At 44.7% G+C, this 27,351-nt stretch overlaps 1 protein-coding gene across 1 annotated transcript in view; it reads left to right on the plus strand.

The window, feature by feature from the left end:
- Positions 1–27,351, plus strand: part of PKD2L2 (polycystin 2 like 2, transient receptor potential cation channel) — a 1,478,337-nt gene that overhangs the window by 950,595 nt on the left and 500,391 nt on the right. The window contains exon 9 of the mRNA XM_085615012.1: positions 17,797–17,917. Coding sequence (XP_085471138.1) covers positions 17,797–17,917 — 121 coding nt within the window. The remainder of the gene's footprint in view (positions 1–17,796; positions 17,918–27,351) is intronic.

A 27,351-nucleotide genomic window follows, 5' to 3' on the forward strand; every position in this document is an offset into this window, starting at 1 on the left:
AGTTAATAGTAGAAATGGGTATGAGAGCAATAATGAATCCTGGACAGCTATACATTTTTAAAAAGTAGACACAATTCTGAATTCAGCATGGGGTCATTTGTGTAAATACTTCAAGGTTTCTTTATAGAAACTAACAGTTAAATATAGGAAAAATTGAAAATTAGTTGAAAAAAACAGCCATTTGTGTCAAAGTTTTCACCTGTAACTTCTTCTAAATATGACATCTGTTTGAAAGCAATATACCATTACATCCGCTGGACCTTTCTGGTTGTGGGGATATATAGGACTTGTATGTTCACCAAGAACTCGACGAACCCAGAGCCAATAACTGAGCAGCATCTTGCAATGGTTTTTTATTATGTACCGGGTATATAGCAATTATTCTGGGAAAATGTATACATGGAAAAATTGGTATGAAAGACACCTATGTATTTCTGAAATGGGAACAAAATATAGAGTTTAGAAACAGTAGATATTTGCACATTTCCGAAATTGGGAGTACCCATACTAGCATGAGAATTATAGGTCATTTTTCAAAATGACTTCTTTTTTACACATTGTCTTTCATTTGGAAGGCAGAAATGCATCGAAAGTTAATAGGTAATACCAGTTGCTCTACAATTCTGTGTTACCCGAAGTCTCCTGATAAAAATGGTACCTCACTTGTGTGGGTAGGCCTAGTGCCCACGCCAGGAAACAGCTCAAAACGCAACGTGGACACACCACATGTTCACGATAAAAAATGACCCTTTTTTGCAAAGTGCCTAGCTGTAGTTTTTGTACCCTAGTTCTGCCGGCACTAGGGAAACCTAGCAAACCTATAAATTTTTTAAAACTATACACCCAGGGAAATCCAGGATGGGGTGACTTGACTGGCTCTCACCAGGTTCTGTTACCCAGAATCCCTTGCAAACCTAAAACATTTTTTTTTTAAAAACACATTTTCCTCACATTTCTGTGGTGGAAAGCTCTGGAATCTGTGTGGATCCACAAAATTCCACCCACCCCGCGATCTCCAAAGTCTTCCAAGAAAAATGGTATCTCACTTGTGTGGGTAGGCCTAGTGCCCGCGACAGGAAACGGCGCAAAACGCAAAGTGGACACACCATATTTTCACAGTAAAAAATGACCCTTTTATTGCAAAGTGCCTAGCTGTAGTTTTTTAATCCTAGCTCTGCTGGCACCTAGGGAAACCTAGCAAACCTATACATTTTTTAAAACTAGACACCCGGGGGAATCCAGGACGGGGTGACTTGACTGGCTCTCACCAGGTTCTGGTACCCAAAATGTCTTTGAAACCTAAAAATGTGTCCAAAATTTCCCTCACATTTCTGTGGTGGAAAGTACTGGAATCTGCGTGGATCCACAAAATTCAACGCACCCCACGTTCCCCAAAGTCTTCCGAGAAAAATGGTACCTCACTTGTGTGGGTGGGTCAAGTAACCACGACAGGCAAGGGCCCAAAACCTATTGATGCGACATCAAAGTTACCTATCACAAAACAACCTGGTTTTGCAAGGGGGGGTCCCATGACTTTTTGGCCCCGGGCTCGGCGGCCATCTAGGGAAACCTACCAAACCCACACATTTCTGGAAACTAAACACCCTGTTAAGTCCAATGAGGTATGGCTTGCGTTGATCCCCCAACGTTTTCCTACCCAGAATCCCCTGCAAACCTCAAATCTAGCTGAAAAGATCAGTTTTTTCGCAAATTTCTGTGTGGGAAAGTTCTGGAATCTGCGTGGATCCACAAATTTCCTACCACCCTGCGTTCCCCCAGGTCTCCCGATATAAATGGTACCTCACTTGTGTGGATGGGGCAAGGACCTGTGACTGGTAAGAGCCCAAAACATAGGGTTTAAGGGTATAGCACCGAGAATTGTAAGCGCTACATTTTTTTAAAAATAAGTTTTTAGCCAATTCTGCATTAGTCACCCACGCAAGTGAGGTATCATTTTACTCAGGACATTAAGGAGAACGTTGTGGGGTAGCACATTGTGCCGGCACGGTGATTCCACGCAATAATATGTGGAAAACTTGTTTTTTCAGCTAAATTTGAGGTTTGCAGGGGATTCTGGGTAGGGAAACGTTGGGGGATCAACGCAAGCCATACCTCATTGGACTTAATAGGGTGTTTAGTTTCCAGAAATGTGTGGGTTTGGTAGGTTTCCCTAGATGGCGGCGAGCCTGGGGCCAAAACCCAAAAGGTGGAATCTGACTGCATGGTTGCCCCCACTTTTTTCCTGGCGTTTGCATGGTTTTTTACTAGTCTGACTGGGATCCTGCTATCCAGGACCCCAGCCTATCTGCTTACTCCCTTAAATGACTGGAGTGCATATTAGATGCACTAGTGATTGGATACTGTGGTACCTTATGAGCCCCTAGTATATGGTACCTTAGGTACCAAGGGCATAGGTACTTCACAGGCCTACCAGGGGCTGAAGCATGTATTATGCCATCCCTGGGAAGCAGACTAAATCTGACACCACAGGCCTGCTACTGCAGCCTGGGTGAGGTAGTGTTAGCACTCCTCACTGAGGTATAGGTTCCCTATATCTCACCATACACACACATATAAACCTATCAGTCACCCCTAAGGCAGGCCCTATCAATCCTGAGGGCAGGGTGCTTGGTTTACAATGTGAGGGGGTGCCTCTGCGTGAGCAGGGCCCCTCTGCAGCTGGCAGAGTCTATTCTCTGTGGCTGTTTGTGGATGCGGTTAAACCATATACTCTTAAGTGCATTATAACCTACCGGTAAATGCTAACTTTGGAACGACTGCATCAAAACATGTCGTGTTTGGTGTCAAACAACTTGGAATCATACCCCCACACCAGTAACTGGTGTGGGAGTATAATCCGACCCTTCTAGAGGGGACGACATGTACCCACTGTGGAAACACGGTAGAAATCTGAAAGAGCCCTGGCATCACAAAATGGATGCCACCAGCACAGACACTGGGCTGCCCTCCTGCTGCTGACTGAAACGCGCAGTCGAGGAGGCCCAACAATAGGCATCCTGTCACAGGGAGGTGTCACCACCTTCCAGACAGGATTTAGTGTATTGGGGCTGGGTGGGTGCACTCCTAGAGTGCTTTGAAGTCCTGCACTGGGGGAGCAGTAGGCTCCTCTGTGCATATGCCAGCTCAAACCGGTTCAGGGGCTACCTGTCCCTGCTCTGGCGCGAAACTGGACAAAGGGAAATGGGTGTAACCACCCCCAACCCTGACCCTCCCAGAGGAGTCGTCATAGAGCTAGTCCCTCCCTTTTCTTTAGTGTAAGATAGGGAAGCCTTGCCATTGCAAATCAGATATCCCTGGATGACGCTCTACAAGAAGAATCCTGGCCCTTCGACGTTCCACTACCTTTGGAAGACAGAAGAATCTCCCTTGGAGTCAAGGAGTGACTCCCCTGCTTGGCAGGCACCAAAAACTTGAATCAACGGTCGCAAACTTTCCTGCTCCAGCTGGAGTCCGAAGTCCCTGCAGACCCGGAAGTGGATTTCCTGACTTCTCGACAGCCAGTGTGAGTCCCCAGCAAAGCTGAGGCGAGTGGACCCCACGAGTGATGAGGAACAGCAATACCCGGGTACCGTGCACTATTGTCGAGTGCAACCCCTTCACGACATTCTACGGACTTGTGCATTGGACCACATGTGGTCCAAGCCTCCCGCAGGATTTCCTTAAAAAATCAGAGGCCTACCTCGTCCCGAGTGACCGTGGGCTCCTGTGAAGCAAATCCTCACGAGGCGTCTTCGCGATCCCTTGCCGGCTGGCTTGTGGGTCCCCTGAAGACTTTCTCAACAAACCAAAGGGCTCCCCTGGTTGCTCCAGGCCTGCCCTACTTACCCTCGCTGGGTGAGTCCCTCAGACCTTGCTGGTCTGCACCGCTGACTTTCTTCACTTTCCAAGAGACTTGCTGTTGCCAAGGCTTGTTGGCTCCAATCCGGTTGCCAACACCTCAGTAAGCTGCAGACTTCGTGGGACATGCCAAATCCAGCTCCTGGTCATCGTCGATGCCTCCTGGACCTCGTGGCTAAAGAGTCAAAACACTTTTGATCACCTGAAATCACCAGACTTCCGTGGGCATCCATCTTCCTGGCCCCGGGTCACTGGCAAGTGAGTGCGAACACTGTCCCTTCTGCTTTCAGGTCTTCTTCATCTTGAATCCAGCCTTGGATTCCACCGGACACTTCTCCAGTCTTCGGAAGCAGCAAAACGTCTTCGTCTTCCATTGATAACGACGACGCGACCCGACACCAAAAGACACCTATGCACCCGGCTTCTCTGGGTGAGGTAACTCGTGCACTCCGGTGCTCCTGTGGGTGTTGGCCCTCGAACTACTTACCTTGTAAGTGGCTTGCTTGTAGACTCTCTAGAAGTACCCTAAAACTTTAAAATTCCAACCGCGACTTGCTCCATTGAAATCAATAGGGAAGCCGCAGCTGTTTTCTCACACTGCATGCGTCTCCCGTGGGTCCTTTACTTACCTGCCTTGGGTGGATTAGTGAGGCCCCAGCGATTCTACAGGCCCTAGGCCTTGTCCCCTTGCAAGTCGACTTTCCTAAACCTCTTTTTTAGTATATGGTCTGGTACGCCCCTAGGGTCCCAGCCATATTTGTGCTTAACCCGTTGTGAAACGTTGATATTTGCATATGTTCCTGACTTCTAATCTCATAAAGAGATTAGTAGAGTGTGTCTTGTAATAAATACATATATATTTGATATATATACCTGTGTGGTGTTCTTTCATTTGGTAATTCAAGAGATTATAAGGTAAAACAAGCTGCTTTACATTCCTCTGAGACTTAGCCTGAAGGCTGCTCTCCACAGCTGCCACTAGGATAGCTTTCTTTAAAAGGTTGTCTTAAACCTATCTACCATAAGAGTCGAATTGGACTGGTGCAAGGTGGCCACTATAACTAGTGACCAGCATATGCCAGGCCAACTTCTCACACCTACCCACACAAGTGAGGTACCATTTTTATCGGGAGACCTGGGGGGAATGCTGGGTGGTAGGAAATTTGTGGATCCACGCAGATTCCAGAACTTTCCCACACAGAAATCTGAGAAAAAAGTGATTTTTTTCTGCTAAATTTGAGGTTTGCAGGGAATTCTGGGTAGGAAAATGTTGGGGGACCCACGCAAGCCATACCTCGCTTGAATGCCCCGGATGTCTAGTTTTCAGAAATGTGTGGGTTTGGTAGGTTTCCCTAGATGGCCATCGAGCCCAGGGCCAAAAATTCATGGGACCCCCCTTGCAAAACCAGGTTGTTTTTTGATAGGTAATTTTGATGTCTCATCAATAGGTTTTGGGCCTTTCCCTGCCGCGGGTACTTGGCCCACCCACACAAGTGAGGTACCATCTCTATTGGGATACTTGGAGATATGCTGGGGGGGGGGGGAAGGAAATTTGTTGTTTTCTTTCTTGAGCGTGAACATTTTGGCACAATAATGCAAGGAAAATGTGACAGTCACAATATGAGGTTTGCTAGACATTGTGGGTAAGATAACATGTTGAGATCCACAAGAGAGACATCACCATGTACTCCCATGGGTGTTTAGTTTACGACAATATCTACAGTTGGTAGGTTTTTCTTAGATAAATGTACACCTTGGCTGAGAGACAAAAAAGACAAATATTACTGCACAGCCATCTATTCCTCAAGCACACACATACTGGTTGGGTTTTGCACGAGGGCGAGTGATGGTTCAGTATATAAAATTTTATTAACAAGAGATTTCACAAAAATGAAATGCACTGTCAATAATTGAAAGGACAAAAAACGAAACCAGTGACTCGCAGCTAGTAAGCTGTAAAGCCACGTCAAGGCCCTAACCACTTTACAGGCCATTCACACACCTTTCATACGTGATACACACAAGACCATTCACAGCACCGGCACAAAACCAACACATTACAACATTCACAAAAAGGGACAAGGTACACCCTGCTTGAGTAAGACAGAAAAGACAAATATTTCTGCACAACCACCTATTCCTCAAGCACACATACATAACGGTTGGATTTGGCACGAGGGTGAGTGATGGTTCAGTGTATACAGTTGCATTAACAAGAGATTTCACAAAAATGAAATGAACTGTTAATAATTGAAAGGACGAGTAACTGAACCATTGACTCACAGCTCGTGAGCTGTAAAGCCACGACAAGGCACCAACCTCTTTATAGGCCATTCATACACCTTTCATACGTGTGACACTTACAAAATCATTCACACCGCCCAGCACATTACAACACTCACACCAGCAGACAGCGCCATTCAAGGGCCCATCACTTTCACACGCCCACATTCCTCACACAGCAACCACACCAGCTCATGGATTGCGTGGAGTGGCATTTCGCTAGCAGTCTGTGTAGTGACCAGCAGCAAGTCACTACTCACACACCGCCAGCCAAGCACCAGTCCACGCACACTGCCAGCCGAGCGCAAATCCACACACACACTGCCAGCCAAGCTCAAGTCAACCCACACCGCCAACCAAGCGCCAGTCCACGCACGCCGCCAGTCCACACACACTGCCAGCCAAGCGCCAGTCCATGCACACCGCCAGCCAAGCGCCAGTCCACGCACACCGCCAGGCAAGCGCCAGTCCACACACACCGCCAGCCTAGCGCCAGTCCAGGCACACTGCCAGCCAAGCACCAGTCCAGGCACACCGCCAGCCAAGTGCCAGCCCACACACACTGCCAGCCAAGCGCCAGTCCACGCACTGCACCTACTAAGCACCAGCCTACACACACCACCATCACATTTAGGATTTTTTTATACAAAAAAGAAAACACAAATTGCAAATAGATACAAATCTACTAACACAAAATCTGAAACTAAATACATTTCACAAATGCCAACCTTGAAACAGAACAAAAAATATAAAACAATAGAGACTAGGCAGTTCACTTTACCACTCATGGATGCTCCCAAAAATTATTTTGCGTGTGGGACATTCTAAAACAAGCAGGCACACACAGCCCAGGGTTAGAAGGACACTCGGGCAGTACATCCGAGTCTTCTTCTGCGTACCTCTTTGCCAACAGACTCTACATCTCCTACTGGGAAAGTCATTTGAGGGTGTGGGAGGAAAGTGGCGATCTTTCAATCTAGCCACATCCTCCACCACTCCAACTCTAGGAACACTTGCCTGTTCCACTAGAACAAGGCTGCCTATTACAGACTCCTGAAACTTAGCAAAAGTCATCTTTGACTCGTAAGGTTCCAACCTCTGATCTACTCTATCAACACCACCCATGTGCCTATTATAGTCTAAAATGCACACAGGTTTGCGCGCTTCAGCAACCTGACCTCAAACAGTAACAGGTGAAGTGCTTTCATCATGGATGGTAGTCAGCATATAGACATCTCTCCTGTCTGAAAACTTCACAACTAGAAGTTCCTCTCAACGCTTTGCACCGTCCCCGCACAAGCTTTTGACAAACAAGTTATTTACGGTTAGAGCGGATTGTGCCACAAGCAACAGTGTCCACTTTGGCCAATTCCCTGAACAACCACACACCAGTGTAGAACTTATCTACATATAATGGTGACCTTTGTTAAAAAGTCCTCTACCAAGTTCCCACACAATTTTCTCAGTCACTCCAAAAGTGGACGGCCACAAGGGGGGTTAATCCTGGAATCCTTACCAGTGTACACCCTGAAATTAGAGACATATCCAGTCCTACTGTCACACAGCATATACAGCTTAATTCCATATCGTGCCCTCTTACTAGGAATGTATTGCCTAAAAACCAAGCGGCCCTTGAACAACACCAAAGACTCATCCACTGCTATTTCTTCCCCTGGAGCATAGAACTCAGAAAATCGATCAACAAAGTTATCAACGACAGGCCTGATCTTAACCCCTTCAGCGCTACGCGGATTCCCCCGCGGTGCTGAAGGGTTCGAGCGCGGGCGGGGCCATGACGGAACGGTTCCGTCATGAGCACAGCTCAACCGATGCTCATGACGGAATCGTTCCGTCATGAGCATGGAAGGGGTTAAAAAGACGGTCACAATCAGGGTGATCTCGTGGCAACGCTAAACCATCATCAACAAAATGCAGCATCCGAAGCAGAAGCAAATACTTATCACGGCTCATGACTGCCAGAAATATAGCCATTGGAGTTATGGGATAGGGGAGCACTCCTGTAGTAATCTGTTTTTATTCCTTTTCTTTCAAGAAATTTAAACTGTGGTGCAGCAGTTATGTAGAAGTTTATCCACTTCTACCAAGCAAATCAGAGTTAATGACAGGGTGAGAACCTGTGTATAACTGCGCACTATTCACATAGTGTCAAGACTGACACTGAATAATTGTCCTTGCAACAATTTGTACTTTTATTTCTCAAAAATACAACACAATTTGTTTCTCATGTGCAGACAAATATGTACATTTCAATGATCTCAAAATGGTGCTTCTAAATAAAGTTGTGACATATTGAATGTTTGCAATACACTTTGTCCATTTTACTTTCATGAACATACAAACAAATATATGTGACATTCACAGATTTATAACATCATGTGTACACGTGCCCAATGCATTTCGGAACCTGTCGGTTCCTTCGTCAGGGGAAAATCTGAAACACAAACGAACATATGCATGAGAGATAATGTGATGGAAGGCTCAAACTCGTAATACAGCGGTATTTCTTGAAATTATGTGTAGTGTTACCTGTGATAACTTCCTGTGGGGTGCACACTAAGGAAAACCGAAAAAAACAAGAATGGGGCGTTATGTTGTGGAGGTATGACTATGTGAAGTGCGGTGAAGGATTAAGTACCACGCTTACCTGAATATTGGTAAAACGCTCTCTGTGTAGAGATAAAAAGAATATGGTACACTAAGTAACAGCATGTCATGCCACAAAACATACTATAAGGAAGCTAGACATAGAACGCCAAAAGTAATGCTAACATAAAGTTCTTACCTCAATGTTGTGAGGTTCGAAAATTCTGAAAAGTAAAAACGGAGAAGAAAAACGATGAGAAAACGATGAGAACTGATGATAAAGCGAGACGAGTACCGACTCCAGTGATGAACTGCCACTTATACCTTACCTATGAGCAAGGAGATCAAAAAGCTGTAACCCAGTGCACCGCCAAAACAATGCGGGTGCGGAAAGTCGTGAAGCGTGCGTATAAATGAATACTAATCCGGAAGTGAAGGCGGGGAAAACAAACAAGGGACTATAACATGAGTAGCGGTAAAAGGTCAATGAGACCCTATGCGCGCCATCTTGGAATGACCCAAAATACGGTATTGATATGATGAAAAAATGATAAATGATATTATGAAACTATGTGTGGAAGAGGTTATGATACCTAACTATAATGGAAAAACAAGTGTTCAATGATAAGGAGGGCTAAACTGTACAGACAAAAGCTGTAGACATAAGAGTAAACAAATACGGGAGAGGAGTGTCCAAATAACGTAGTCGAACACAATACTCAAAGAATAAATGAGCGCTAACAGTCGGATGTTTTCTTGTTGGATAAACACATCCAAAAAATTAATCCTCGTATGATCAGCACTCATTGTAAACTTAAATTCAGCTGTTCTAAAGTTCAACCAGTTGCGAAATTCATTTAATTGCGAGTCATTTCCAGCCCAAATCATAAAGATGTCATCTATATAGCGACACCAAAACCCAATGTGATGTATAAAGGGGTTGGTGTCGCCATATATCCATCTTTTTTCGAATTCTGCCATCACCAAGTTGGCTATTTCTGGTGAGAAACTACAACCCATAGCTACTCCTGATATTTGGAGGTAAAGGTTTCCTTTAAAATTAAAGAAATTATTTTTTAAACACAAGGTTGCTAATGCTAATATGAATTCTGTGGGGACCTGGTGGGGACGTTCATGTATATGTTCATTGGTTTCTTGGTTTTTTTGAAAGTGAATATTGTAAATATTGTAAATTTCTATGTATATATATCTGAAAGATTGATCTTTATATATTGATGCTGAAAGACAAAATAAATATACTTAGACACAGATCTAAGGAAATATATATTTGTTGTTGGGTTGGAATTACCGTGGATGACCATTAAAAATAATGACAACATAGTTCACTTTGAGGATAGAATAACTCAAGGGAGGAGATAATTTATCTATCTCGACACCGGAATAAAGAAATATCATTAGTCCAGAGGCGTTATATTTTCTCTTTTACATTGTTTATGTACCCAGATGCCAGAGGGTTATAATGGGTTCCCCCCTTTTTTTGAAGAAGTCTTGCTGTACTATCGGCACATCAATGTCCTCCTCTAAAACAGACACTTCATCCGCACAAAGGGTAGCTTCATCCACACTGAGAGTAGCTTCATCATCCGATAATTCCATGTGGAGAGAATACTCACTGCCTGAATCTTCCCCTCCCTCCTCTGCCTCAGATGCAGAGTCAGTCTCTGAACCATGGTCAGAGGAAGACTCAAAAAGCATACCAACAACCTGCTGAGCAGTAATCCTGCAGCTAGCCATTATCCTTACTAAGAAAGGAGACTGCACAAACTGTTATATTTCATATTGGTACCCTAATATAGGTCCAGGGAACATCGTACATACTTTCCCTACATGAGCTCCTGTTATTTCATATGAACGAGCCTTATAAGGACATAATTCCAAATAAGGACAGAATGCCTTATACGGACATCACGCCTTATAAGGACTGCAGCCTTTTATGGACTAAACCTTTCACCTAGTTCCATGCCGAGGGTGGGTTCTTCCCAATCGATATTGCTAAGACCTCATCCTTAGCACGTGAATAATTGATGAGTACAGTCTCCAGGAGGTCTACTTCACCTCTCCCATCGACGCACAAGGTTTAATCCGGAACGTCATCCTCATACTGAACAATGGGTAACACACGTACATAGACTGTATAAATACAGCACCTCTTGCTATCATAAAGCAGGAGGGACGAGACTTCACGGCCGACACACTGACCATAGACACTGCAGCTCCGGCATGCCATCGCTCCTGCTGACAGTGGTCTGACGATCCCTTGCGGGGCGTCCAGCTCAAGTCCAGGATGAAGTCCCACACTCTCACTATTTCAGGTATGAGGGTTTGACTAGACTAAAGCCTAGTGGGATTCTTGGCTCTTAGGCTTAGGCTATATAGCACCTACTCACATGCTAGGTACACTTAGGTACATCTAGTCAGGCATCTTAGGAGTACACACTTCATTTTTTAAATGCATTTCTTATTCATTTATATGTTCATGACTATTGCAAAATGGTAGAACAATACTATTCCTTTTTATTCACTGTACTGCTGGTTCTATATCTCTGCTACTGTGTTACAGTTGTAACAGCGCACCTATTCTACATGAGAAGAACTACTGTACAATAAATTCTTATTGTAAATGCCCTGACTGTTTCTTCTCTGTATCTCTCTGAGAGCAAAAACAAACATGCACGAGTGACTAGGTGAAAATTAATATATTGTTTCCACGAGTCGGAGGTTATTGTGTTCTAAGGTTGCCAAAAACGAATCTCTCTGATAGCAGGAGATTTTAGTGGCACTGCAAGCTAGCTAATGCAAACCATAGGCTAATATATGCGGCGGGGGTGTACAGAGTTAGTCTGCCACCAGTCCCACAGTATATGTTATCCGTAAACGTCGTAGGTCCTACATGATAGGGTAGTATAGGAACTACACTACATGGCGCCCATTGTGGTATATTGAAGGCGCACTTACTCAGCAGTAGAATCTGAGTAGCCCAGTCGTGCTTCTTCTTATTCTCAGAGACCTTACTTACAAAACCCAGAGACGTCTGGAGTAAGTGGGAAAAACTCCACCAGAGCTGAGTAAGCGAGATATCCTATGTATTGGCTGTTGGTTATTCAAGCTTGAAAGGAAAATTTCCCAAAATTGTGCATAAAACCTTTGCATAAAACCTTTTCATACCTTCCTTAGACAATTGGCCTGTGTTCAAAACAAAATGGTTAAAGAGGGAGATTTAAATGTTCTAAATCAAGGACTTGATCAGTCTACTGAGGAGGATGCACCCAAAGTAAGACAAACCTTAACAGTTAAACTACCCAAACATGGGTTACCACCCAAAGTAGGTGTAGTAATATTCGTGATAGAGGCACACGAAGATTTCAAAACAGAGGTATTCTACTCATGGGTTATATTCCCAGTAGCAGATGCTGTAACAAAAACTTTTCATTATTACTTACATGATGACATTCCAACGGTCTACACTCCTTTTGAGGAGACTGAGATTCCGCTTACCTACCAGGAACAAATTTTCTGGTTTAATGGCGCCCTACCCCACATAAGAGCAAGGCTTGGTCCTTAAGGGATTCCAGGAGCAACATGGCCGATATTAATGACCTATGCACCACATCCAGACATTGACACAATGCCAACAGGATGAACTACTTGTTCAACACAAAGAGCTGATAAAACTCTACAGAAACATGACACATTTCGTCTTGAGGACACTCACAGACCAACCTACAGTAATTACACCGACTGCAGCTCCTACACAGAGCTCAGGGACTAAAATTACTCCAGAAACATTACACGTGGAAATGGGCAAAGTGCCCACAAAACATGAACAAATTCCTTTCTGGGTAGCTCAAAAAATAACCCAGTTAGAAGCGGTTTTTCCAAATAAAACACCATGTTACAATCTGTTTGCCCATGGGGATAACACCACAGTTAGGTGACTGCACCTCTTGGGGTACAGTCTTTTCTGCCATATATACCAGAACACATGGTATTCCTTCACTAGCAGTAGTACCAGATGTATTAAGACAAATACAAAACGACTATGAAGCAGAACCTGCCCTGAACTTAGTTATAAAGTTATTAAATAACTACGACCAGGTATCAGCCATAATATACACGAATGAGGCAATTTTCTACAATAGTAAACATATGGCATCTACTAATAAGCCATCTTTTCTTTTCAAGCATAACAAAGAATAGTATTAGACAGTTACAATAACTCGGTCGCTTTAACATAAATGAATGAGGCAATTTTTCAACAATAATATGCATATGGCATCTACTATTATCCCGCCTTTTCCTTCCAATTTAACTAGGGTAAAACAACGTCAAAAACATTTCACATATGCAGGCATTTATGCTGCCTATAATGAAATCTGGAAAATTTCCCAACAAGAAGCTGCAGAGAGAATACGGGAAATAGACCGTATTAACCTAGAAAAAGCCTTTGCTGTGGTGGACAATGGTTTAACAACTTTGACCTCCAGAGTATATTCATTGGGCAACATTGTATCTTCTGCTATTGACATAATGGAACAAGACTTAGCCATATTACAACAAGGCCAATCTCAGTTACGTTCTATCATGTTATTGAGCTGGACGCTGAAATCTTTGCGTGCGGGCCTTATGCCTTGGCGTTTTATAAACAGTACTTCTCTGTTTTCAGAATACAATCTAACTGATACATAGATTGAAATGGCACAAAGGGGAGCTAAATATACAATGCTGCAAATTGAAAAACTGGACAGGCTACCATTTACAATGGCTGAATTACCATCAACTGAGTGGCTGATCCACGGCCAAATTACTCTCCCGGTCACAACGGGGTTTTCTGCCTCCCCCTCCTGCCTAGGGCAGAAAGGCCAAAAAAGGGGCAGATCTGTCCCCGGGAAGGGCAGAAAACACATTAACCAAATGTTACCCCCTTGGAAGCAACCATGTGGCTTCCATTACACACAAAACAAAATCCCTGGTGCCTAGTGGATTTTTTGCCCCCCCCTCCTTAGGGCAAAAAGGCCCAAAGAAACAGGCCAAACAGCCCCCCCCGGGGGGGGGGGGGTGGCAGAATACACACATTAAAAAATCTGCCCCCTGGAAGCGACCCTCGCCCAAGGGGTTGCTTCCATTTTAATTTGAAAGAGGACCCTGGTGGCTAGTGGGGTTTTCTACCCCCGGGGACTGAAAGGCCCAAAAAAGGGCTGATCTGCCCCCCGGGGGGGGGGGGGGGCAGAAGACACACACTAAAAAACATCTGCCCCCTTTCCCAAGGCGTCGCTTCCATTTTAATTTTAAATAACACCTTGGTGTCTAGTGGGGTTTTCTGCCCCCCCCCCGTGGCAGAAAGGCCAAATAAAATGGGCCGGAAAAAAAATATGTCCCCTGTAAGCCACCCTTGCCCAAGGGGTCGCTTCCAATTTATTTATTTTTAAATCCCTGGCTCCCCCCCACTCCTGGGGTCAGAAACGCCAAAAAATGGAAGTGATCTGTCGCCAGGGGGGCAGACACGTCTTAAAAATTAATAAGGCCCATAAGGAAGCGACCCTTGCCCAAGGGGTTGCTTCCATTTAAAATTTAAAACACTCCCTGGTGTCTAGTGGGGTTTTCTGCCCCCCTCGCGGGCAGAAAGGCCAAATGAACAGACCAATCTGGGGGCAGAATATACTTTAAAAACAATATGGCCCCTGGAAACGACCCATGCCCAAGGTGTCGCTTCCATTTTAATTTTTAAAATATCTCTGGGTCTAGTGGGCTTTTCTGCCCCCCCCCGCGCCAGAAATGCCAGAAAATGCAGGCGATCTGTCTCCGGGGGGGGGGGGGGGGGGGTGCAGAAAAGTCTTCAAAATAATTATCCCCCTAAGGAAGCGACCCTTTCCCAGGGGGTCGCTTCCAATTCAATTTTTAAAAAATCCCTGGTGTCTAGTGGGGGTTTCTGCCACCCCTGGGGACAGAAAGGCCCAAAAAAGGGCAGAATATACTTTTTTTTAAAATAAGGCCCCTGGCTCTAGTGGCCAGAAACACCAAAAAAATCTGGCGATCTGTTCCCGGGGGACAGAAAAGTCTTCAAATGAATTATTCCCTGAAGGAAGCGACCCTTGCCCAAGGGGTCTCTTCCTTTCATGATAAAAGACATCCCTGGTGTCTAGAGGGGGCATTCCTGCTGCACGATCGCGACACTGTGCGCGATCGTGCAGCAGGAATGCCCTGCATTGAGACATCAGGGGAGAGGAAACCCTCTTTCCTTTCCCCCAATGCCTCAATACTAACAGATCTGAGCAGAGACAACTTACCCAGCCTCCCTCGACGCCTGGAAACAAATGGTTTCCAGGCGTCCAGCGCTTCCTGATGACATCGGCGCGCGCTGACTTCACAGGATCGCCGAGGGGAGGTGGCAGCTGAAGCTCTTCTGCTGCCATCCCCCTTTGTGGCACGATGTTGGGCTGCCCATGGGGGGAGCGCCAGCGCTTACCCCATGGGTGGGTGCAATGACGGAGTGGTTCCGTCATGAGCACACACCCAACGTGGCTCATGGCTGAACGGCTCCGTAATGAGCACTGAAAGGGTTAAACTCCTTTTGCAGCTCCTTAACATTTTCCACACCTGATCAAGACAATGAAATCGGCCAACACAGATGCACACTTATGCACCCCTATGTAGAATAAAACAGTGTAGACGTCATGATGCCTTCAAATGGTTTGCAGAGGAACTAAAACTTGAAAAATTAGACCAACGTAGTCATGAATGTAAATGGTGGAAAAACTATAATACAGAGGCTAAGAAACTCTATCTACAACACCTTAAACAATATAAAGTGCACATTCAGCAAGCTAAATCTACTTTCTTTACAAATAGAATTATCTTATTCTCGAACAAATCAAAGGAGATATTTGGAATAATTTCAAAACTCTCCAGCCCTGACGAGTGACATTACCCATCACCCCTTCCCAGACTCTTTGTGATGCACTTAATATCTCCTTCATAGATAAAATCAAGACCATTAAAGCAAACATCCCCGCTAGTTTTCTATCTAACCAGAATATTCTGGATGATATGAACCCTGCTACTCTATCCTCATTTCGAGAAATCAGTAAGGATTGCCTTGAGGACCTACCAATAGAAGTAAATTCATGCTCTCCAAACGACCCTTGCCCCACTAAAAGATTAAAAACAGCTCTCTCTGTTATTCCAGATCCAATCTTGTCCCATCTCAACCATTCCCTCAATTCTGGAAAAGTACCCGGTACCTCTCGAGAAAAAATAAGATGAAGACCCCCCTCACCTTAAAAAACTACAGCCCAATTACCCTCCTACCTTACTTTTCAAAAGTACTAGAGGTACATCTAGCACACAACCTTTGCACCTTCATAGAGGCGTCTGAATTTCTGGACTTTTGCCAAGCCGGCTACTGCCCGCCCCATTCCACCGAAGTAGTCATCCTCTCTGTGATAGAGAACATACGAGAAGAAGGCAACAACAACGACACCCAAGCTCTGATGCTCCTAGATTTATCTGCGGCTTTTGACACAGTTGACCACAAACTCCTGGTAGACTGTGTCAGGGCTGCGGGCCTGGCACTTGAATGGATTACCTTCTTTTTTGAAGACCGATTCCAGTCCTTTCGTCTAGTTCCATTCACCTCTTCTCAGGCCCATCTAGATTGCAGAGTCCCCCAAGGATCCTCCTTATACCCCCACCACTTCAACGTATACATCAGGCTAAAACGAATGAGCTGTAAGATTAATAATTATGCAGACAGCATGCAGTTTCTCCGAACTAGATAATGTTCCCGAATATAAAGAGCATTTTCATCCACAATACTGTTAATTTGAGATTGGATGAACAGCAGCCATTTGACATAAAACGCAGAAAAAGCTGAAGTCATCATCACAAAAAATAAGCTTGAATACTGGACTGACTCATTGTAACTACCCGAGTTGAGAGATCACCCTACCCCATATAAAGCTGTAAAAAGTCTTCGGATAACCATCGACATCGATCTCTCCATGAAGCCAAAATCGTCTCTAATCTTTTCTTCCTTCTTACTGCTCCACAGAGTAATAAAAATCACCAAATTTCTCATCTTTGAGGCCGTCATTGCCCTTGTCCTCTCACGGATTGATAACGCCAACTCTCTTTACGTTGGCTCACCTAAAGGCCTCATTAAAAGACCTCAAATTGTCCAGAACCAGGCAGCTCGTCTAATTTACAAAAAACCCAACTGTTGCCACATCACCCCCCTGATAAACGACCTCCACTGGCTGCCTGTAGAACGAGGAACAATCTTTAAAGTAGGCTGCACCATTTTAAAATCATTTCACAGTTAAACGCCCCTCTTCATCAATTCTGGAGTCCTGAAGTACACCCCTAAACGCCCACTACGATCTGCCTACTTGAACTTCTTATCAGTTTCAAATTTAAAGAAGAAGAAATTGGGTGGCGCCAGATTTTCAGTTATTTCCCCCAAACTCTGGAACTCCTTTCCCCTTTAGTAAACATCTTGCTACCCAGAATTCAGGCAATCATTAAACACCTGGTTATTTAGACAAGCATATGATTATTATCTCATCTACTTGTTCCCTATCTAGCGCCATGAAACTGTTTGGTGTACACTCAGTAGCATAACATAACATGTGAAGAGAGCACAAAATACATTAAGATAATCTGAATATTTTTAAAATATGTCCCCTTGGAACAAACATAGGCTTCATGAAATTATCTCTCTACAGGTGAATATTTTCTTGTATCTTACTGTGCTACCAGTTAGGAAACATAATTGTACTTGGTAGACCTAAAGTGCAAGCTCTGCTACAGCAACTCTGTTGAGAAAAGTACGTATATTGGGAATATGTTCAGCCACTACTTGTAGTCTGTCAACACAAGGCACTGTTTTTTCGATTTGTATTCCGGGGCCCAGGTAGGACATGTTTCTCTGAGGAATCGTTTTCGGTAACGATATTGTAAGTTTGGAAGATGTTAATTTTACATATTATAAATAGTTTTGTACCTGCATTGCTGATGTTCTTATTTTCTTCACAGTTATACACAATTTCGCATTATTCTTGGAGATTTTTCCTTTGCATCAATTGAACATGCCAACCGAATCCTTGGACCTATTTATTTTATATCATATGTATTCTTTGTCTTCTTTGTCTTACTGGTAAGTATGCTTTACTGTGCAAATATTGCCGTAATCATTTAATGGTGGAAATTGTGAGTAAGTGTCTATGAATCATTGAAAAAAGTTAATAGTTTGATTTTATTTGTTTTCATCAAAGAAATATGAGTTGGTAGCAGTGGTACTCTATTGACTGAAAAACAGGGTTACAAACTATCTCACTCTACTAGCATTCCGGGTCAATGTGGAAAATTCCTCGTAACCTACAAGCTATGACATTTCAACAGTTTAACAATCTTGAAGGAACGTATGACTTTAAACACATGCATTTACCATGCAAGGTAAGTATTGTTATGGTAAATTAAACCTCTAACTATATGAGAGAGAGAGAGAGAGAGAGAGAGAGAGAGAGAGAGAGAGAGAGAGAGAGAGAGAGAGAGAGAGAGAGAGAGAGTGTGTGTGTGTGATTATTTTTTTATTGGGGGGGACACCTCCTGATACCCTCTTTTTCTAAAATTACATTTACCACCCTATACCCCTACCCACTGCTAAACCCTAAAAATACCCTTATCACCCTATGCTGCTACCCACTCCTAACCCCTAAAAGTACCCATACCACCCAATACCCCTTCCCACCTCTACACCCTAAAAATAATCTTACCACCCTTATACCTGCCTAAACCCTAAAAACACCCTCACCACCCTATACCCTTACCCTCCTCTAAACTGTAACCATAACCTTACCTTAAAGGCATTGGGCGGTAAAGACTGCATGTTAAAGGATGTTTCCCATCTTGAAATCTTCACAAATGTCCTGATAAACGCTGAATTTCATACTAAACACATCTAGGGGCTTCCAATGTTGTGTGCTGGCATACCTGTATAATGATGAATGTTCCAACCAGAAAGCTTCTGCCAACAATAAAAAACATCATTTTGATCGAGGAAAGTGTAATATGGATCAGATTGAAAGAAGCAATTGCAAGGTCAGTTGTGCCACCACTCAGAGCAGGTCCTAAGTGTGCCTCTGTGGATTGAGTACAGATCCATGTGCAGTGAAGGGAAATAGTTAACTCACATAACATTTCTGTACATTTGGTTGATGCACAAAACTATACACATACCTATATTTACAAAGCACTGAATATTATGCTCTTCCACACAACACTAAATATGGGCATTGGTGAACCTACAACATCCAGTAACAAATCAACTAAACGCACGAACAAACTACGGTATGAGAAACAATATATTGGCAACTCAGCAAAACACAGTCTATGCCAATAAGTATGCAAAATACCTCAATTTGCAGCGACAGATATTGGCATGTGCACATAACCACTGTAGGAAGATGGCATTTTATGTAGTGTACCAATGTAGAGGTACACTATGCAAAAAGTCCAGACGACCCTTATTGGTTTACAGGGGCTTAATTTATTAAGCCCCAAGTGCTCTATTTGTGGTAGTGTGGTCGAACAGTTTAGGCTTATCAGAGGGGAGTGTTGAGCATGTTTTGTACACACTGAGTCAATAAATGAGACAAACACTCATAAAGAAATCCGAGATCAATTTAGAAAAATAACACAGATTTTTATTTAATTGTAGACACCAAGATCCTAGGAATCAGGTAATTACTTTTAGAGATAGGATGTCTACAGTAAAATAGTAAAATGCTCAAATATCAATCAATCAAAAGACTTTATTTTGATCTTTGCAGATCATAGCAGTACACCATAAAAGAAGACAATTACAAACACACAATACAAATGAGACATTTCAATATAAATAAACAGTCACAGCCTATTTACAATCACAGCAAGACAGTTCAGTCAAAGTGCATTGGTGTTTGTGCATATAGTAGCAGCATAATTGTAAGAATTACATCAGTATTTACAGTTACAAACTTCATCGATTTGCCTAAGAGAAACGGTTGTATATGCTAAAACTACATTTGTAAAAGTATTACAAATTAAAACATCTGTGTGCTACTACATAAGAGCTACACCCTTGAAACTTTCAGAGGACTACTTAGTACGCCTGATCTATGCAGCCATTAAAAACTTTCCTAACAAAATACAATCATACGCATTGTGTTTGTCTTCATTATTCTATATGCCTCCTTGTGTCTCCTTACTCCCAGATTTCTACAGAGGGGGGCAATCCATTTAAGTCGGGATCGGGAGTATAGCGGGCAGAAAAATAGAACATGTTCAGGTGACTCAGTGATCCCTTGACAGCAGGGGCAACATTCTTCAACACTCTTCCCTACTTTACTCCAATTTCTTCTGAAGTGATTAAAGGGTAGACAACCATACCTAAACTGTAGGTACAATTTCCTCGCTAGAGGAGGTTCGATTTCATCCAGTGTGGGCTCAAATAGCACAGTCTATTTAGAATTCATGAAATCAATCGAAAGTGATCCCTTGCAATTCATAATCAGGTCAGTTTCGATAAAATCCCAATACACAGCTTTAAGACTAGATTTATGTGTCTGACTCAAAGTTTCTGGGTCACTCCATTTGGCAGCCAGTCCTAACTTACCCAACAAATTCTTGACTGTGACCATTCCAGGGGATCCTGTCCACACAGGATACTGTTATTAACTCCCGAAGCCCCACACTATAAGGGGCAAGAGCTTCAGTGGTCCACAACCGGTGCCAGAAAATAAGTATACGCAGACCAATTTTGTGTGACACCCTCTTCTGACCAAGATCTAGGAGTAGACACTGGAAGGTTCACTAAAGATCTAAAAAACTTATGGTCAGTGATTAGGAAGTTATTGCAGTTGTAACAACCCCAGGGCTCTGCACCATATAGGGTCGTGCCTAGGGCTTTAGTGTTGTAAATTTCTAATGCTGATGCCAGCTTTCTAGATATAGTTCTCTTTTGGAATGCTTGCCGTTGGATATGTCTGGGTTAACTGTGCTTTAGCCAATTGTGGGACCCAACTCATATTCTGAGTGAGTTTGATACCCAGGTAGTAAAACTCTTTCACTAATTCTAGTAATTCACTGCTCACATACAATTGTTTCCTACATTTGGTCTTCAGGTTGGATGTAAAGAGCATACATTTTGTTTTGGAGCTATTTAGCTCCAGCCCCCCGTCCCCAACAAATTCCTGGAAATCATCCAGCAGCTGCTGGAGCCCCTGCGCTGTCTTGGATATGAGCAGCGTATCTTCCGCGAAAAGGAGAGCAGGGGCCCATTGCCCTCCTATTTTTGGAGCATCACAACCATCCCTGCTCAAACATCCAATGACATCGTTGATAAACAGGGTAAACAGGGTGGGCACCAATACACACCCCTGCCTAACTTCCCTATGAATGTGAATCACTTCTGTTAGGGCCCCATTTTCATCCCACCTTACTTGTGCCTGAGTGTTAGCATGAAGTCTTATCAGAATGTTAAAGAGAGGGGTTGGCACTCCCATATTTCTAAGACTTCCCACAGTTTTGCTCTTGGTACCGTATCAAAAGCGGCACGTAAATCCCCAAAGGCAACATATATTATGCCCTTGCAGATAGTGACTTCCCTCCAGAAAATGCACATAAAACGAAAAAGTTGGTCCAGTGTGCTTACATGTTCCCTAAAGCCAGCCTGCCACTCTGAAATAATATTCCCCTCTCTAATCCACTCCTGAAGGCGGATAAGGACCTGTTTACAGAAATGTTTTTGTAATGAGTCGATAAGGCTAATAGGCCTATAGTTCCCTGGTAGGGCATGATCCCCCTTCTTAAAAATAGTCACGATTTCTGCCAACTTCTATGAATGAGGTATATCCATGCCTGAGAGAATACTATTGGAGAGTAAGTAGATGCATTGTCCCCATACTTTAAGATCTTCTTTGTATAGGTCACTAGGTATCCTATCAGGTCCTGGGGTGCGGCCAGAAATACTGGAGCTAATTGCTGGTTCTGTCTCACTGAGTGTAAATTGGAGATCATTAGACTCACATTGTTCCCCCCTCACAACTGCAGTCTCTTTATCATTAAGCATCCTGGAGTTATCTGTATAAAGGTGGCTGAAGTGTGCAACCCACTCCTCTGGCTGAATACAAAAGTTGAATTTAGGTTTCTTGCCCCTAGACATAATAACTACACTTTTCCAAAAGTCCCTGGTGTCCCTATTTACCAAAGCATCATGCAAATCTGACCATACTGATTCTTTCCACTCCTTTTTTGCATTTTTCAGTACCGCACTATGGCGAGCCCTGTATTTTGTAATCTGGACCTGTGATTTAGATGTAATAGCGTCCAGAAGCTCGCCTTTTGCCACTCTACAGGCAATATTATTGCAGGATTCAGTTTAGGGGCAGAGATTCTTTTTGTGTCTATTTTTAGCCAGGACATCTCTAGTTATCGCCCCTATCTTCTCATGTGTATGTGACATTTTTTCATTTCTCATTGCGGTGGGGAGTATTGATAAGAGGTCAAAATCAGCCTTAGCAAATCCTTTAATAATGGTCAATAGCGCAGGATTTTCAACTACCCAATCCTATTTGATGGTTCCCAGGTTGTTTGCAGGCTGAAGTTCACCAATATCACTATATGCCCTATTCTCAAGATATGATGTTTCCTTGATCCTAAGTAATAGACTGAGAACATTGTAATCACTATCCAAGCGGTCGATCAACTCCATGTCCACGACAGCAGGCCATAGCTCAACTTGGGCTAAAAAGTAGTCAATTCTGCTGCAATTACCTGGTCTGTTAAAGGTAGACTTGTCTTGGCGGTCTGAGGTGCACCTACCATTAGTGGCTCTAAGATCATACTCAAGGGTGAGTGTCAAAAGCTGGCCTGCTTTAGGTGTCCATCTTACGGTGGACAAATCTAAATTAGGTATACCCCATTTGTTGTCCAGGTCAGTGGTTAAATCGTGGGGGGCAGCCGCTATTGGCTCGAAAGTTGTGTTGAAATTTCCCGCCATCAATATTAAATCTCTTGGTCTCAAGGTCAAGAGCTGTTGCTCAAGTTGGTAGATAGTTTGTGTTTCATTATTCCTACCCTCTATCCTATTATAAACATTAATTAGTATTCTAGACAAACCTGAGGGAAACAAAAGTCTAAGGGCGAGGATATCCTTTGAGCTACACGGCAGAGTGGTAATAGTACATCGCAACAAAGTCTTAACCAGATACCCAATCCTCCTGAGGGTCTTCCTTTTGTGCTTTTACTAGCATTAACACAAAAAGACAAAAAGATGTATACCCACTTCTGTGAAATGGTGCGAGACACCAAGTCTCTTGAAATAGGCATACATCATAGATGTCTATAAATTTTTCCCATTGGGCATCCGGCAAAAGATTGGCCAGTCCTGCAACATTCCATGAAGCTATCCTCACCACAGACTCCTGGGCTGGTTCTAGTTCACATGGAATGGGAGTAGTTTTGGGGTTACTGTCATTTAGCACAGTATCCGTTTCTAGCCTCATTGACCCTTCTTGCCCAAAATGATCAAATAATGGTATTAGAGGCATGAGCATCAAACACGGTAATGTTATCCTATGGAAGAAACATACACTGCATACATACACTTGCGAGCATTTCTTGAGTTTGCCTTTTGAGACTTAAGGTGCTTAGGGTCCAAGGTCCATGAAACCACCAGAAATTCGGGTTTACCTGCCATAGTAAGTCTGGGTGCAGAGGTCCTAGTCTTGTTGTTACCCTCAAGCGCATATGGGTTAGTCAGTGCCAGGTTACCTGTAAAAATAATGCTGCAAGGGGGGACTTGGAGACAAGTCCGGCAGAACCCAAAGGGGGGGACTTGGCTCTTGAGTGGCTTTGGGGCAAGGTGACACCATTGGTTTATGTCAACTCAGACTGTGGAGCACAGGTGCATAGGTGTTTTGTCAGGCGGGTCGCTTGCATTGGAGGCGGTTATTTTACTTGGGTGACCTAGAGATGGAAAGAAAACAAAACATCAGGGCCATTCTCGGTGTAGGCCTCATTGATCCTGAAGACCCTCATCGGTAGGTCGACTTTGGCATCAGTGGTGTCCAGGCTGTACACAAGCCTTGGTTGTGGCATATGCTCCTGTACTCACGGTATTGGTGCTGTGAGACTCTTGGAGGGTCTAGCGTCTTGAAGCTCACTGGAGGGACAGGGCTGACCTCCTAGAACCACGGTGATCTCCTTCTGGCAAAATGCCCCCACTGTGGACCCATTGGTCACCAAAATAGAGTACCAGACGTGTGGTCAGTGCCTGAGGATGCAGGGGCGTGGCTCCACCTCTCTAAGGGAGATACTGTGTAGGAAAGTATGATCTCCTTTCCTGGACACCCCCACTTTTTGCTGGTGTCATTATGTTTTTCTGACTAGTCTGACTGGGATCCTGCTAATCAGGACCCCAGTCTCTGTGCATCTTCCCTAAATTGTACATGGTGAGTACCTACCTAGGTATACTCCAGATTGGCTACTGGTGTACCCTTTTTAGACCCTAGCATACGGTATGAAGGTATGAAGGTACCCATGGCATAGGTACCCCAGGGGTCTCCCATGGGCTGCAGCATGTAATATGCCACCCATGAGAGACCACTTAAATTGTGACTCCAAGCCTGCCATTGCAGCCTGTGTAAGCTGGTGCTAGCACTTACAACAGATATAGGTTTCCCTATATCTTAGGTCACTACACTTACAACCTATAAGTCGCCCGTAAGGCAGGCCTTTCAATTCTGAAGGCAGGGTGCTGGGTCCTAAGTGTGAGGGTGCCCTTGCATGCGCGGGTACCCCTACAACCTTGTGAGTCCATTCTCCCGGGTTGTAAGTGCATCACCCATTATAACATATAGAGGGTCCGTGCGTCATTACGCGATGGCCATCTCTAAACTGGCTGTAACGAACCCTGGCATGTTTAAAGGTATGATTACATGCACTGTAAAGCTCCATCGGGAGGCCCTCCGTGCTCCCGGTACCAGTCTTCCAGAACCGGACAGCTAGCTGGGGCTGCTGCCGACCAGAGGCATGTTTCTGCCCTCTTGCTGCTGAGCCAAGCTCAAGCAGGGGAAGGCAGAACAATAGATATCCTGTCACAGGGAGTTGTGACCACCTCCCAGGCAGGGTTTAGTGTATTGGGGCAGGGTGGGACGCTTGCCAGTGCCACTGAGACTTCTTGAAGGGCACATTTGGTGCCCTCCTTTCATACTCCAGTTCAAACTAGTTCAGGGAGCCATGTGTGAAATTGGACAAAGGCCAAGGGTGTATGCTCCCCACTGTCCAGCACTTCCTCTGGGGGGGACCCCCTGAATCGTCTAGACCCTTTCATAAGGATACTTAAGGGCTTACCTGTGGGTGGGTCCCTCGATCCGTCATGGAACAAGATTTAGATCACATACCACTTTAACTTCGACCGTGGGGACACACTGACCTTCGCTGGACTTTGCTTTGGGAACCGAGAGTGCACCGGGGATGATTCCTGCTGCTCCTGGTCTCGTCCTGCAGGTCTTCTGCAACATCTGTGCCGATGCTCAATACAGGTTCTTCACCAGGCCTGTGGACATCCAAGACGCCCAAAGGAATCTCCCTTCGAGTGAAGAAGTCACTCCCCTGCATCTGCAGGCAGCGCAATGTAGCTGATCGTTCTGCTCAGTGCCTATGCCACTCAGGAGTGATCAGGAGGCACGGAAGACGAATGCCCACCAATGTCGGGGATGCAAGAGTGGTTGACGGTGCCCTTCAAGTTGCAGCTCTGGGGACCAGGCGACGCTGTGGAAGACCAGGAGCTGTTTACGAGCTATCCCACGTCGGATTTAGACAGCCAGGGGGCCAGTGTCTGGCAGGGGTACCAACAAGCCTTGGCAGCAACAAACAATGGAGTCGGTGAAAAAGGTGCAGTGTCGGGACCAGCAAGGTCCAAGTGACTCACCATGAGCAGGTAAGTCAGAGCAGGCCCGAGCAAGTAGAGGAGTTCACTAAAACCAAAGAAGACCCACAGGCCAAAGGCACAGGAGTCGGAAGAGCACCTTGAACAGCTCCCTAATGAAGAAGACCCACTGTGCAGAGGAAGTGATGAGGGCAAAGATCTTGGCTGTAGGAGTTGCTTGAGGTTGGAGCTTCTTGGAGCCTGAAGATCTCTGGAGGAGGAGGTCAACAAGCCTTGGCAACGGCAAGTCGATACGGTGCACAGGGGTTCGATTCCAGCAATCCCTACAAGGGTTACTGGCCTCAAATTCGGTATGCAGACTGTGCAGGCCTTGAGGGAATTGCAGAACCACCACTTGTGTTGCTGAGTCTTTCGGAGTCCGTGGGAGCCCAGGATCAGCAGACCGGTCAGCTGCGTTGTGGTGCCTGTAGATGCAGGGGAGTGACTCCTTCACTCCAAGCGAGATTCCATCGAGTGTCTTGGATGTCCACGGGCCTGGTGAAGAAGCTACAAGAAGCACAGGCACAGATGTTGCAGAAGACCAGCAGGACAACAAGACCAGAAGCAGCAGGAATCTTCCCCTGTGCAGTCTCGGTTCCCAAAGTGAAGTCCAGTGTGTCCAGCCGGTTGAAGTTGAAGTGGTATGTGGCCTGAATCTTGTCCCACGACAAATGTAGGGACCCACCCACAGATAAGCCCTTAATTACCCTTAGGAAATGGTTGGGACGATCCAGGGGCCCCTCCCTGAGGAGGGGCTGGACAGTGGGGAGGATTCTCCCATGTCCTTTGTCCAGTTTCGCGCCAGTGTGGGAGCCTAGGGCTCCCTGAACTGGTTTCAACTGGAGTATGCAAGGAGGACACCAAATGTGCCCTTCAATGTCTGGTGGTGCTGAAAAGCGCTCCACCCTAGCTTAATACAGTGAGTCCTGTCTGGGAGGTGGTCACATTTTGCTCTACATTCCCCTGCTCGAGCTCAGCTAAGCAGCTGGAGGGCAGAACGGTGTCTGTGGTTGACAGCAGCACAAGCTTGCTGGTAAACCCTGAAAGTCTGTAACCGAGAGTGCAAGGGGGCTCTTCAAAGGGGCCCCCAAATACATGGGATCATACCTCCCACACCAGAATTGGTGTTGGGGTATCATTCCAACATGTTTGATACCAAACATGATCAGGTTCTGCGCAGCCATTATTTAGTAAGACATTTCATAATGACTGATGTCCACTATATGTCTTAAAATAAGCTGACCACACTTACAAAGCCTGGAGAATCGACTCTGCAGTTTTTAGGGGTGTCCTGCTCATGCAGGGGCACCCTCACTCTTATAACCAAGCACCCTGCCCTCAGGACATTTGAGCATACCATAGGGGTGACTTATAGATTTCAAGCGTAGTAACCTAAGATATAAGAAACCGTATATCTGTCGTGAGAGGTGCAACCACCATCTCACAAAGGCTGCAATAGCAGGCATGTAGTCACAGTTTAAGTGGACTCTCATGGGTGGCACATACATGCTGCAGCCCATGGGAGACAACTGGAGTACAGATGCCTTGGGTACCTTAGTACCAAATACTATGGACTTATAAGGGTAAACCACTATCCAATTGTTGAGGCATCAAAGTAC

This window comes from Triturus cristatus, chromosome 7 (assembly GCF_964204655.1).
Source record: "Triturus cristatus chromosome 7, aTriCri1.1, whole genome shotgun sequence".
NCBI lineage: Eukaryota > Metazoa > Chordata > Amphibia > Caudata > Salamandridae > Triturus > Triturus cristatus.